The 12,284-nt window shown below is 38.5% G+C and overlaps 2 protein-coding genes across 4 annotated transcripts in view; one reads left to right on the forward strand and one right to left on the reverse strand.

The window, feature by feature from the left end:
* kbtbd3 (kelch repeat and BTB (POZ) domain containing 3) overlaps positions 1–5,606 on the forward strand; it is a 49,392-nt gene extending 43,786 nt beyond the window's left edge. For 2 of the 3 annotated variants that reach the window (XM_061925849.1, XM_061925850.1), the window contains exons 9-10: positions 234–383; positions 4,982–5,606. In XM_061925849.1, the coding sequence (XP_061781833.1) occupies positions 234–383; positions 4,982–5,101 (270 nt within the window). In that variant the 3' untranslated portion in view covers positions 5,102–5,606. Of the gene's footprint in view, positions 1–233; positions 384–4,981 lie in introns of those variants that run through there. The other variant, XM_061925851.1, reaches the window with a different exon arrangement.
* Positions 5,607–10,956: 5,350 nt separating this feature from the next.
* On the reverse strand, positions 10,957–11,717 carry sln (sarcolipin). Its single transcript, XM_061926001.1, has 2 exons — positions 11,552–11,717; positions 10,957–11,486 (listed from the first exon to the last, which is right to left on the reverse strand). The coding sequence occupies exon 2, from the start codon at positions 11,429–11,431 to the stop codon at positions 11,336–11,338; it is 96 nt and encodes a 31-aa protein (XP_061781985.1). The 5' UTR covers positions 11,432–11,486; positions 11,552–11,717; the 3' UTR covers positions 10,957–11,335.
* Between the last annotated feature and the right edge of the window lie 567 nt (positions 11,718–12,284).

Here is a 12,284-nt window from a genome sequence, read left to right on the forward strand (position 1 = left end):
GGCTAAAGTAAAGTGCTGTGAATACTTTCCCTATGCACGGTATGCTGGCTTTTTTGTTAATTTAGCATGTATAGACCCAAGAATCGTTATTTTTTTGTTACTTCTGTTTAGCTTGCTAACTGTTACCCTTTCAATTCGGCCTTGGCGTTTCGATCTTCAGTTTCTACCAGAATTGCATTTTCTTAGTTCTTGAATGAATGACAGAAGTGCGTTGCAACATGTTTTTTCTCCAGATGTACAGTTTCTGCCCTGAGACATGTGCATGGAAGGATAAGGGATCTTTCGGGTGTGCAGGGTTCAATGCTGAAGCAGTGGCTACCTGGGACAAAATCTACATCCTGGGTGGCGACTATTCCCCCAACGAGATCACAGATGAAGTCCAGGTGGGAACAAAGTCCTTCTTTTCTGAGTTATGTTTTGTCCCCGAGTTGTGTGTACAAGTGTGACCAGGGCCGGCTCCTGGCATAAACTCTCAATGCGGTTGTTTAGGGCCACAATGACCAGTTGGGGCCACAATGACCAGGTGGGGCCACCTTTTATGGTGATTTGCCACTCTGTTAGATAATCCTCAGCAAGTTTGATGGACTAAATGACCTCATGGATACAATTACTTTATTTTTCATACGAAAGGAGCGCCAGGTTATAAGGCGCACTGTCAATGAACGGGTCGATTCGGCTTTATTTTCATACATAAGGCGCACCGGATTATAAGGAGCGTTGAAGTGAGCATATTATGATTTTTATTTAACATTTAAAACCCTTCCTTGTGGTCGGCATCAGAGGTTGTTAATCGTTTTGGCCTTGGGGCCCAAGTTTTCCACTACAGAGGGGCCCCCGGGCCCACCAAAAACACTAACATTGACTTAGTGATCTTACTCTTGATTTGAATCATTTTCAATAATTATATCTAACCCACTAAGCTGATTAGTAACTTTTTGAATGAGTAATTACTAACCAAATGTACTGCAAAAAGGACTCATAAATAACTGATGAAAAATAAAAGTAAATAATGAACAGGTTTCTTAACTAAATTGTCAAAAAAAATGAGAGCACAAATCAAAATACAGCTTCACCACATTGGTCATAATTTGTGCGCTTTAGAAACTTCTCTTTAACTTTAGCTACAAACTTCTTTTGTGTGTTTGATATTCTCATTACTGCTAGGTTTATTACAAAAGACTTGCCCTGGCCCTATGGTTAAGGTCTACATAACATGTAATGGTAGTTTTTTAGTCAAAATGTTAAGTAGATTGTTTTACAGACCATCTTCATGTCATGTCTGTGTAATCATATTTTGTTTTAAGTCATGTTTTGTTTAGTTTCTGGCTTTTCACTCCCTTGTCTTGTTTGCATGATTACCCATTATTTTCACCTGTTCCACGTTTGGACTCATTGTGCACTCTTGTTTGTCACCATAGCAACCATTAGTTTTCACCTGTCACGTCACGCACCTGTTTCACGTTTTGAGTCACGCACCTGCTTTCACTAATCATGTCCATAGTATTTAAGTTCATTCATTTTCTGTTGTTCGTCCTGACGACATCACCACATTTATGCTCCTGCACACTCTCCACACCCTGATGACCCTTGCTACTCTTTTTTTCATGCCGGTTCCATGCCAAGTAAGTTTTTGTTTATTAAGCCACAGTTAGTGTTTTGTTTAATTGTTCATAGTTTCTGCCAATGTGCAAGTTTTGTGTTTATAGTCTAGTTTTATACCTCCGCCCCTGTGCGCGCTTTTCGTTTATTCCTTTTTTGATAGTTTAAATAAATCATGTACCCACCTTCAAGCCTTGACCAGTCCAGTTCATTTGCACCACGGGAGAACAAACCAAGCCATAGTCCAAGTCCTGACACTTCAAGCTGCTTTCTGACCATCTCTTCAGGACTCACCGTTTTGTGGGCGGGTCTTTTATGTGCCTCCACTTCGACAGCGTCTTCTCTTCGTCATCTTTGTTGCACCGGTAGTTTTTAGCGCTTCTATAGCGAGATATAAGTTGGGACTGTATGCTACTTTGTATTGGAAATGACAACAGCGGAGGATGAATGCCCCACAACAAGAGGATAGAGAAAAATTAAATTATTGACTACAATGGCAGACGCGTGCGCATTTTCAGGACTTATGCAGATCCCAAATACTCATCAGCAGGTACCAATAGTTGAGAAAAGTTGGTTTTGCATAATATTGCGAAACAAAAGGCCAGATAATATCTTGTAATAGGTGCCATTTTGGAGTCCTTATACACACACGCACCATATTAATACCCTTATGTTGAAGCACTGTACGTCTGACTACTGTAACAATAATGCTCCGACAATCCATTAAGCGGTCCTTACTAAGGTCGTGCTACAACATTTTGACTGATTTTTGAGTGCTGTGTGTAATGTTCTATACTCTCAATGAAACATCAACGGTCTGGACTTGTTTGCTTACGGGTACTTGTTAGCGTCATTTATTAAACAACAGGCATCAACCTGCACTCCACACGTATATCTTTTGTGTGACTACCATCTACTGGTCACACTTATTATTAATTGGATATTAAGAGTATGTGAAAGTTTGACTCCTACCTTGTTTACCTCCGTGACAACCTCTTTAAAGTTTTGTACTCAATCAGAAATTTTAAGCAGCTAAAATGCGCCAAACATTGATAAGTGTGGAGATAAGGGTTGCAAAATTCCGGGAATATTCAAAGTTGGAAACTTTCCATGGGAATTAATGAGAAATTAATGGGAATAAGCATTGAATGCAACATGCTAGATCTTGCAGCATGATTATTAGCTAAAACAACCTGATTTAATGCAAGTTCAGATGAATTTCAACCATTAGCTGCCATTAGAGGGCCGCTTGTAACAGTAAATAATTAATGAATATGCCTGTGAATTTAAATATTTAAAAAAAAAAAATTACGTAAAGAGGAAAACAAATCTGTGGATTTTTTTTTTTCCCCCCCAACTTTTTTTATTGGCATTTTCAAATAGACAGAAAAAAGTGCAAGTCGAAACAGTACAATTTTAAAGTCAGTAAATTATTCACACCCTTTCCCTTAAAACCCAAACCACCCACCCCACTCAGGTCCCACCAACGAGGGACAAATGGCACAATTATATAACAAGTAAGACGACAAAGACAGACACATTCTCACACACACACACACACACACATATACGAGGCCAGAGACAGACAGACGGGCTGAAAAGGAGAGAGAGGGAGAAAAAAAAGAAAAGAAAAAAAAAAATATATATATATATATTAAAAAATATATAATAATGATAATAATAAAATTAAAATTAAAATTTAATAATAATATATAATAAAATAAAAATAGAATAAAATAATACTAATAAATAAAAGGGAGATTATTCCTCATCTGCGTCTGGGCATAGGTCAAGAGAGTTGACATACAGCAAAAAAGGACTCCATGAGCTTTCAAATGCTTGAGCCAAATCTGTGGATTTTTACAGAAAAAATCTTGCAGTTTCGTTGCCAGACTTTTACTGTAAAATATGCTTTTTTTATTATTATCATTATTATTTACAACATAAATAGAAATACAGTACCGCTGTTTAATTTTATTTTGGCAACTCTGCTGCCAGTTTTTTACCATAATAAAATATGTTACCATAAAATCATCAACAGTCGACAGAACTTTACTGTAAAAAAAACCAAACATTGGTCGTTTTATGCTGTAATATGCTTGCTTCGAAATCACAAGTTAAGCAGATATTTAAGTATTTATTTGGCTTTTGACCAAAAAAGTTAGATAATACAATATATGTTGCAATATTACACACTATTTTCCCCCCTGTCAAACTAGGAAAAAAAAACCTAATATCTTTAGTAAGAAAGAAAATATAAGGTATTTTACTGACATTTATTATTTCCAGACTTTTGCGGGCCATATAAAATGACATGGAGGGCCAGATCTGGCCCGTGGGCCTTGAGTTTGACACCTGTGGTCTAAGAAGAACCGGCAGCCATGCCATACTTGTCAACCTTGAGACCTCCGATTTCAGGGGGTGGGGGTGGCGTGGTTGGGGGCGTGGTTAAGAGGGGAGGAGTATATTTACAGCTAGAATTCCCCAAGTCAAGTATTTCATATATATATATATATATATAAGAAATACTTGACTTTCAGTGAATTCTAGCTATATATATATATATATATATTTATTATATATATAAAAGAAATACTTGAATTTCAAGTGAATTCTATATATATATATATATATATATATATATATATATATATATATATATATATATATATATATATATATATATATATATATATATATATATATATATATATATGTAAAAGAAATACTTGAATTTCAGTGTTCATTTATTTACACATATACACACACATAACACTCATCTACTCATTGTTGAGTTAAGGGTTGAATTGTCCATCCTTGTTCTATTCTCTGTCACTATTGTTCTAACCATGCTGAACACCCTCTCTGATGATGCATTCTGCTTCGTCTCCTTGTTGTGTGCGCAGTTGTGCACGACACTCCCTAAAAGCCCTAGATGTTAATGTCACATATGCATGTACAGTTAGATGGCAGTATTGTCCTGTTTAAGAGTGTCACGACATTGCTGTTTACGGCAGACAAACTGCTTTACGGTAGACGAAAACGTGACTGCTGTTGTTGTGTGTTGTTGCCGTGCTGGGAGGACGTTAATGAAACTGCCTAACAATAAACCTGGAGGGGGCGTGGCCTCCAGCTCCGCCTGAATTTCGGGAGGATTTTCGGGAGAAAATTTGTCCCGGGAGGTTTTCGTGAGAGGCGCTGAATTTCGGGAGTCTCCCGAAAAATCCGGTAGGGTTGGCAAGTATGGCCATGCTCACGTTTTTTCCGTCGCCAGGTCTTGAGGCTAGCTTAGCTCCGCGAGCTAAGCTAGCCTAAGTTATAGGTGCACTCTTTTGTTGTATTGTCATTGACTGAGATGTTTTGTTTTTGTTACTTTACAAAGGTGTACCACAGTGACAGGGGCCAATGGGAAGAGTTGTCCTCGATGCCCAGAGCGTTGACTGAATTCCACTGCCAGCTCATCAGCTTCAACAGGCACAGTGACCCCTGGTGTGACCTCTGATGCACAAACGGTTCAAAACAGACTCAATAACTCCACGGTGACTTTGTGGTGAATTTACTGAGGAATGTGTGAAACAATACAAAAAGGAATGCCGTTAAAAGTTAATAACACTAACACAGACACTTGTAAACGGGTTAGCTGATTAGCTAATGCTAATAATGCTCGCTTGATTACATTACAATAGCAGGTACAAATATGCATGAAAACACTCTTACAGATATCACACACGGGATGGTTTAGTAAGTATGAATTGTTTTAGTTATATTGTAAAAACTTACAAACGCTGCTTGGATTGATGAATCCATACGAGCAGAAACACTACAGCATACTTGCCAACCCTCCCGAATTTTCCGGGAGACTCCCGAAATTCAGCGCCTCTCCCGAAAACCTCCCGGGACAAATATTCTCCCGAAAATCTCCCGATTTTCAGCCGGAGCTGGAGGCCACGCCCCCTCCAGCTCCATGCGGACCTGAGTGAGGACAGCCTTTTTTCACGACGGGAGGACAACAGGGTGAAAATAAGTAAATCATCCAGACTAGAGATAAATTGTATTATTATGTTTATTTTACCTAAAAATAAATATATTTATTAGTTAAAAAAAAAAGAATAAATAAATAAATGTTTACTATATTTTGCTAAAAACATCAAAATTAATTGTATTTTTATTTGTATTTTTTCTGACTCCTTATTACATCCAGCCATAGAATTATACATTAAAATAAACATATTTGAAATAATTAATTTTAAATTATCATAATAATTCATTTAAAATGACCATATTTAATTATTAAAATAATTGCTTGTTTATCAACAACTTTAGCATTTTATTCATTACATTTTGAAGCTCTCAGAAGCCAAGTTACGTTATATTCCTTAATATTTATTTATGCAAGTTTGAAGTATCAATTATCCAAACACAGTTTTGTTTGCATATTTTCAGGATATATATATATATATATATATATATATATATATATATATATATATATATATATATATATATATAAAAACCACGCCCCCCCACCCCCACCTCCCGAAATCGGAGGTCTCAAGGTTGGCAAGTATGCACTACAGACGAAACGGGATATACTTCCGGTTCAAGGCACGGAACAGAAAGTGGATTTTCAACCCGCAACAGTGAGCGAACTCGCTCAAAAGATGGCGACGTAGGACAAACAATAATAACACACCTTTTCAGTGTGTCTGTTGAAAACTACTGGGTGAATACAAAACATGGCCGTTGGCGAACAAAAAGTCATGGATTAGCCGCACAGTTTTATAAACCACAGGGTCCAGAGCGTAGGTAAGAAGTAGCGGCTTATAGTCCAAAAAATACGGTATATTTTTTTGCATTATCTAAAAAAAAAATTGTAAATTTCGGCAGACATTTCATGTGAATGCTGAAGAGCCAAAGCCGAATAGAAATGCTGGCTAGATAGTGTCGAGCAACTAAAAATATGAGCTGAAAAAGCTAACGTGCTAACAATAGCATGCTTACAGTTAGCATTAGTGAAATACCAGAATATAGCTGAGATGACGCTGCTACCTAGGGATGAGTACCGTTCACATACGGTACAAATCCCCAGTATCTGGAAATCAATACCAGTACTAAACAGTACCGATTTTCTGTGACGTTTTTGTTTGTTAATAAATGTTAATTGTTTAATAGTAAAATTTTATTTTTTTATGTAACATTCAAAAATAAGCTAATAAGTGTGCTGTCCAGTTGAGTCTCTCTTGCAATGCAGTTGCGCTTCCAAGACATTAGATGGCAGTACTGTACAGGCTATTTGCAGTATGTTGTCTAACGAGGAAGTAGCCTTTTCCGGGAAGTTGTATGTGTTATGTTGCGCCCTAAAAAGTCTTAATACTGTAAGTGTCAGGTTCAAACACTGATGACATCTATTAAACAAGACAAGAAGCAAGGAATTAAACAGAGACAGAATTAAACTTGACTGCACTTAAATGTAGATTATATGTAGAATATATTTTATTTATTTATATATTATATATTATATATATAATATGTTATATATTATATTATTTATTATTATTCTTGTCTATTGTGAGCAAACTGTGGTGCTGAATTTCCCCCAGGGATCAATAAAGTACTTTCTATTCTATTCTATTCTAAATTTGGCTCAATTGAGGAGAGACGTCTGGACTGTACTCTTGTACAGTCTCACCACGCTCTGGCGAAAGATTGTACGCCTCCTCTTTTATTTGGACTTTCCCTGATTACATGGCAACAGCTGTTTCTAAGGGACGGGGGTCGTAAACAGCCATCGCCTTTGACTACAACAGTTCAAAGAAAAGGTCGTAAAACAGTTCAAAGAAGAGGTCCCTGGAACTTGGGCAGATCCTGCTTTCTCTCCGCTTTGTAGTTCTCGGGTCAAAACAACATTTTTCTGTGGATTACAATACATGAAAGAAACAGAACACCTTCATGTTGCTTCCCATCCTACACAGTGGAGTTTTACAGGCCTTCTTCTTGGTAGGTTCAAAGACCGCTTTTGTCCTCTCGCCGTGAACTCATGGCAACACAAAGTTTTGTGATAACTTAGCTACAATTATTCTGACAGTAAGTATTGTACTAATTACGCACCAGCTGTTTGTTTGTAGCATTCATCTTAGTTGTTGTTTTCATTGACACTTTTGAAGAATAAAAATAAGACAATTAACATAACATTAAAGTCAATTGTGAATGAAAAGAAGTAGTAAGAAGTTAAAACCTTATATCTGGTGTTGAAATTGTCATGTAAAATTGCTAATGCTAATCAGTAGCAAAGCCAATGTGTATTAACATCAAGCTAGTGCATTTTTGGAAAAGTGGACCCTTGCTTTACTTACTTTGGAGCGTTTTTGTTTTTGTTTGTTTTAAGTCGTTTGCTCTGTTGGCATCGAAAATTGAAACGTTACCATAGGGCAAAACTTTACACTTTGCATTCATATTTTGCTGTTTGTTACATTTTTGTTGTATTTTGCTTGTTTGTATAAGATACACAATTATCGAGGAGCTGGTCTGAGATGTAAAAGAGGAGCGATGTTCATATGTTGTTAATATTCACTGTTTTATTGTCCGTAGTTAATGTAAATCCCACTGTCTTTATTTTAATGTACAATTTGGGTGTCCCATTCAGTAAACTATAAAATTCTATTTCGTCTTTTTGAGATGGTCTGTCATAACGTTTTTAGAACTCTATCGGACATTGTGACGTTTGGTATTAGTGTTCCTGAAAAAAGGGACCCAAACACACATACTGTAGATTTTTACAGCTAAATGTGTATATATCATTTATACACACATACACATTGCCCCCCCCCCCCCCCCCCCCCCCCCCCCCAGACACATTTTTTTTCTCTCAGTGTGGCCCCCCGAGTCAAAATATTTGCCCAGCTCTGCCATAGAGGCGGTTTGTCTGAGTCTGCTCTCAGTGCTGCTGGAGTGATCGCCAAGTGACGTCACACGCGGTTCAGGTGCTGTCAGGTTCAAACGCCGAACTGCAGAGGTGGGACCAAGTCATTGTTTTGCAAGTCACAAGTAAGTCTCAAGTCTTTGCCCTCAAGTCCGAGTCAAGTCCCGAGTCAAGACAGGCAAGCCCCGAGTCAAGTCCAAAGTCAAGACTGGAAAGTCTCAAGTCAAGTCCTAAGTCCTGCATTTTGAGTTTGGAGTCCTTTCAAGTCCTTTTAACCACAGACTAATATATTAACACAGATTGTGTATGCTTTTCAAACGCTGTATTTATTTATTAAAACAAGTGCATTTTAAATTGCAGGAAAGAAATTTGTGCTGACATTGCACTTTATAATAGCACTATTAACCAGTCATTTTAAACATTAACTCATTCCTTTACAGAACAAACACATTGAAAAATAAAGTGCAAATGTACTTATTTGTACAAAAGTGTTAACATTGAAAAAACATGACATATACGTGAACATGACAAAAAAGTTGTACTTTTTATATGTCAGGGCCCTATGCTGCATTGCATCTGCAAAAGACCAAATTAGCCAAGAGTCTGTCAGTCATTTGTGCACGATGGGGGCGTAGTATGATGCCACCATGGCTGAAAACTCGCTCCACTGGAGCACTGGAGGCAGGCACTGCCAAGACTCTCATGGCCACTCGGAACAGTGAAGGAAGAGTCTTCATGTTCAATGCCCAGAACAAAAGGGGGGAGAGAGTTGTTTTGGGTTGGTGCACTACTTGTAAGTGTATCTTGTGTTTTTTATGTTGATTTAATTAAAAAAAGAAAAAATATATATATATATTTCTTGTGCGGCCCGATACCAATCGATCCACGGACCAGTAGCGGGCCGCGGCCCGGTGGTTGGGGACCACTGAGGTAAACAACCAACAGTATGTCAGAAAGCTAGCTAAAACGGTACACTTGTTCATAATATAGTATACATTTTAACTGACCTTTATTTTACTATTTTTGTCTTTTTTTAGGTGGCTAAAATATGCGGTGCTGCTGACCGCCGTCTAACGTTACGTGTGATATATTGACTAACGTAACCCTGCTTAAAAAAAATCACTGAACAAAAAGTATGAATAAGGTAGTGAACTGCAACAGATTCCCGTGTTTGCAATAACGTTATAACATTAGCAGTGAGTTTACAGCCTCACTGATTTAACTACACAGCAAATAAAAGTCACGTTACTTAGCCAATAAACGTTATCTTACATTCAAAACTTACCCTTCTTTGTGCAACTTCAAATGCCGGACGAAGTTGGAAGTTGTTGCCTCTCCATCAGTCATTTTCGAACCGCATGTGTTGCATACTGCAAACCGTTTTGTGTTGACCACCTCGTAATTTTTATACCCAAACGAAATTATTTTAGGTATCATTTTTTGTTCACTGGCGTGTGGTTTGGACATGTCTTCTTCGTTGGTTGTCCTGCAATTTGATTGGATGAATGCTGTGTGATGAAAACAAAGTAGATCTAATTTGATTGGCTGTTGTACTGAGACCACACCAGCTGACACACGCAACGCTGATAGACAAGTACACAATGAAAAATACGGAGCGCTCCCGAATAACTTTTTCATCTTTGGGTTTTGGGGAAAGTAGCAAGTCATGTCAAGTCATGTCAATTCAAAAGGCTCAAGTCCAAGTGAAGTCACAAGTCATTGATGTTAAAGTCTAAGTCGAGTTGCAAGTCTTTTTACATTTTGTCAAGTCGAGTCTAAAGTCATCAAATTCATGACTCGAGTCTGACTCGAGTCCAAGTCATGTGACTCGAGTCCACACCTCTGCCGAACTGTCTATTAAACAGGACAAAGAAGCAAGGAATCAAACAGAGACAGGAGTCAATTTAGCTCATGAGGAGAGCGCGTGGACCTGCACCCTCGTACAATGTCGCCCCACGCTCTGAGGAAAAAGTTCCACGCCTCCCCATTTATTTGGGCATTCCCTGATTACATTGGCTGCAGCTGCTTCTAAGGGGAGGGGTCTCATTATGCAGCAGCTGCACGGGGTCATAAACAGTTCAAACAAAAGGTGCTTGGAGCGGTGTCAGGTTTGCCCCCTCCCTGCTCGTAGATTTCGGGTCCTGATAAGGCCCTTCCTGTGGCTGTCCAGATGTGAGAAACCGGCACCTTTACGGCACATTCCATACACAGTGGAGATTTACAAGCTGTCCGCCTTTTGCTTTATATGATCAAAGATGGCTTTGTAAGCAACAGTGGATAGTAACCCGGGCAAATGGTCTTCACGCAGGGCAACCTGAACTCATAGAAAATAAATTGTGTGATAACTTATATACAATTATTCTGACAGGTACCGTAACATGCCACTGTACTTGAATTGGTTTGGGATTTGGTCAGTGCCAAAAAAGTACCGTATTCGGTACTCATCCCTAAATGTAGATGCACAGGCGTGGCTTAGTGGAGTTAATTTGCATGTAAATCAGAGCGCCCACGAAATGGCTTGTTTTCAAGAGACCGTAAAGGCCCCACCTTTTAATGTGATGTAGACCCAGGGACGTGTTTTAGGTGGAGATGAAAAGAATGCATCGCTCCATTTGATGTACAGAAAGCATCAACCAATTTGTGATTTTATTGTCAGCATCAAGCGGATACGTGTGCAAAATGTCATGTTGTCATTGACCACGTTACACGCTGCATGCCAAAGACTTTTGTCTCTCATGGCATGCACACAACCCTAGAAAAGTCACCTTTCATACTAAAACCGTGTGTGAGTCCCCACACAGGAAGTGGAAAAGCAGGTTAGTCCTGGTAGGTCTTGACCAGCAGCCACATCAGCAGCACGGTGACCAGGACGATCATGAAGTTGAGGAAGAGTTCCTGCACGGAGCGGTCCATGGTGCACGCTGCTCTACGGCGCTTTCAAGAGCTTTAGGGACTCTGCAGACCGGTCCTGAGAGCGGAGAAGAAGAAGGTTATTGGGCATCGGGATGTCTTCCTCTGCGGGTAAGTCCTTACCTTTTCTGCGATGTCACAAGCGGTCAACTTGGGACATTCCTCTTCATTTCCACTCCAAAAACACAAAAACCCCTGCAGGTGGTCTTCAGTCTTTGAGCGCCACTTGATGACTTGTGTTGTCTGTGGATCCAGCTCCTAATGTAGACCCCCTCGGTGGACCGCCCACGCTTCACATGCACACTCAATGATGTCACACTTGGCCAATCCACTGTGTTATTGTCCGGTTTATTTATAAGTCATTATTGCAAACACAATTGTGTAGCAACATCACAAGTAACACACAATAGCTGCTGTCTGCAGACTTCAACTCCTTGTTTGTTCTTATTTTTCCACCCAGGGCCACACACTGACACATCAAAGCATGCAGGGGCCATTTTGGTATTTTTTCATTTTTAAAAGCAATAATATATAGAATTTTTTAACCTTTAGGGCTCCCTTCTTTTTTGGTACCAGAAGGGTCATAAAAATGTAAAAAAAAAAAAGTAATATTATTATTTTTTATAAATATTATTATTCAACACTAAAATCTCTAATTCAGCTTTAGTCTGTCTTTTGCCATTTTGAAAAAGAAAACCCGTTTTTTTATGGCAAAAGCAAAACAAATATGTGATATTTCCTTCCAAGTAGAATAATTAATGTGAAGTAATTGATTTTAAATCATCATTTTTTTGAGCAATGACGGTTAAAAAAAAAATTTTTTTAATCCCACAAAAATTTTTGAGGACCCAATCAT

This window comes from Nerophis lumbriciformis, linkage group LG30 (assembly GCF_033978685.3).
Source record: "Nerophis lumbriciformis linkage group LG30, RoL_Nlum_v2.1, whole genome shotgun sequence".
Lineage (NCBI taxonomy): Eukaryota > Metazoa > Chordata > Actinopteri > Syngnathiformes > Syngnathidae > Nerophis > Nerophis lumbriciformis.

What these genes read in the sequence shown, in the direction of transcription:
- sln (XM_061926001.1), bottom strand. Translation starts at nt 11,431, where the DNA reads ATGGACCGCTCCGTGCAGGAACTCTTCCTCAACTTCATGATCGTCCTG.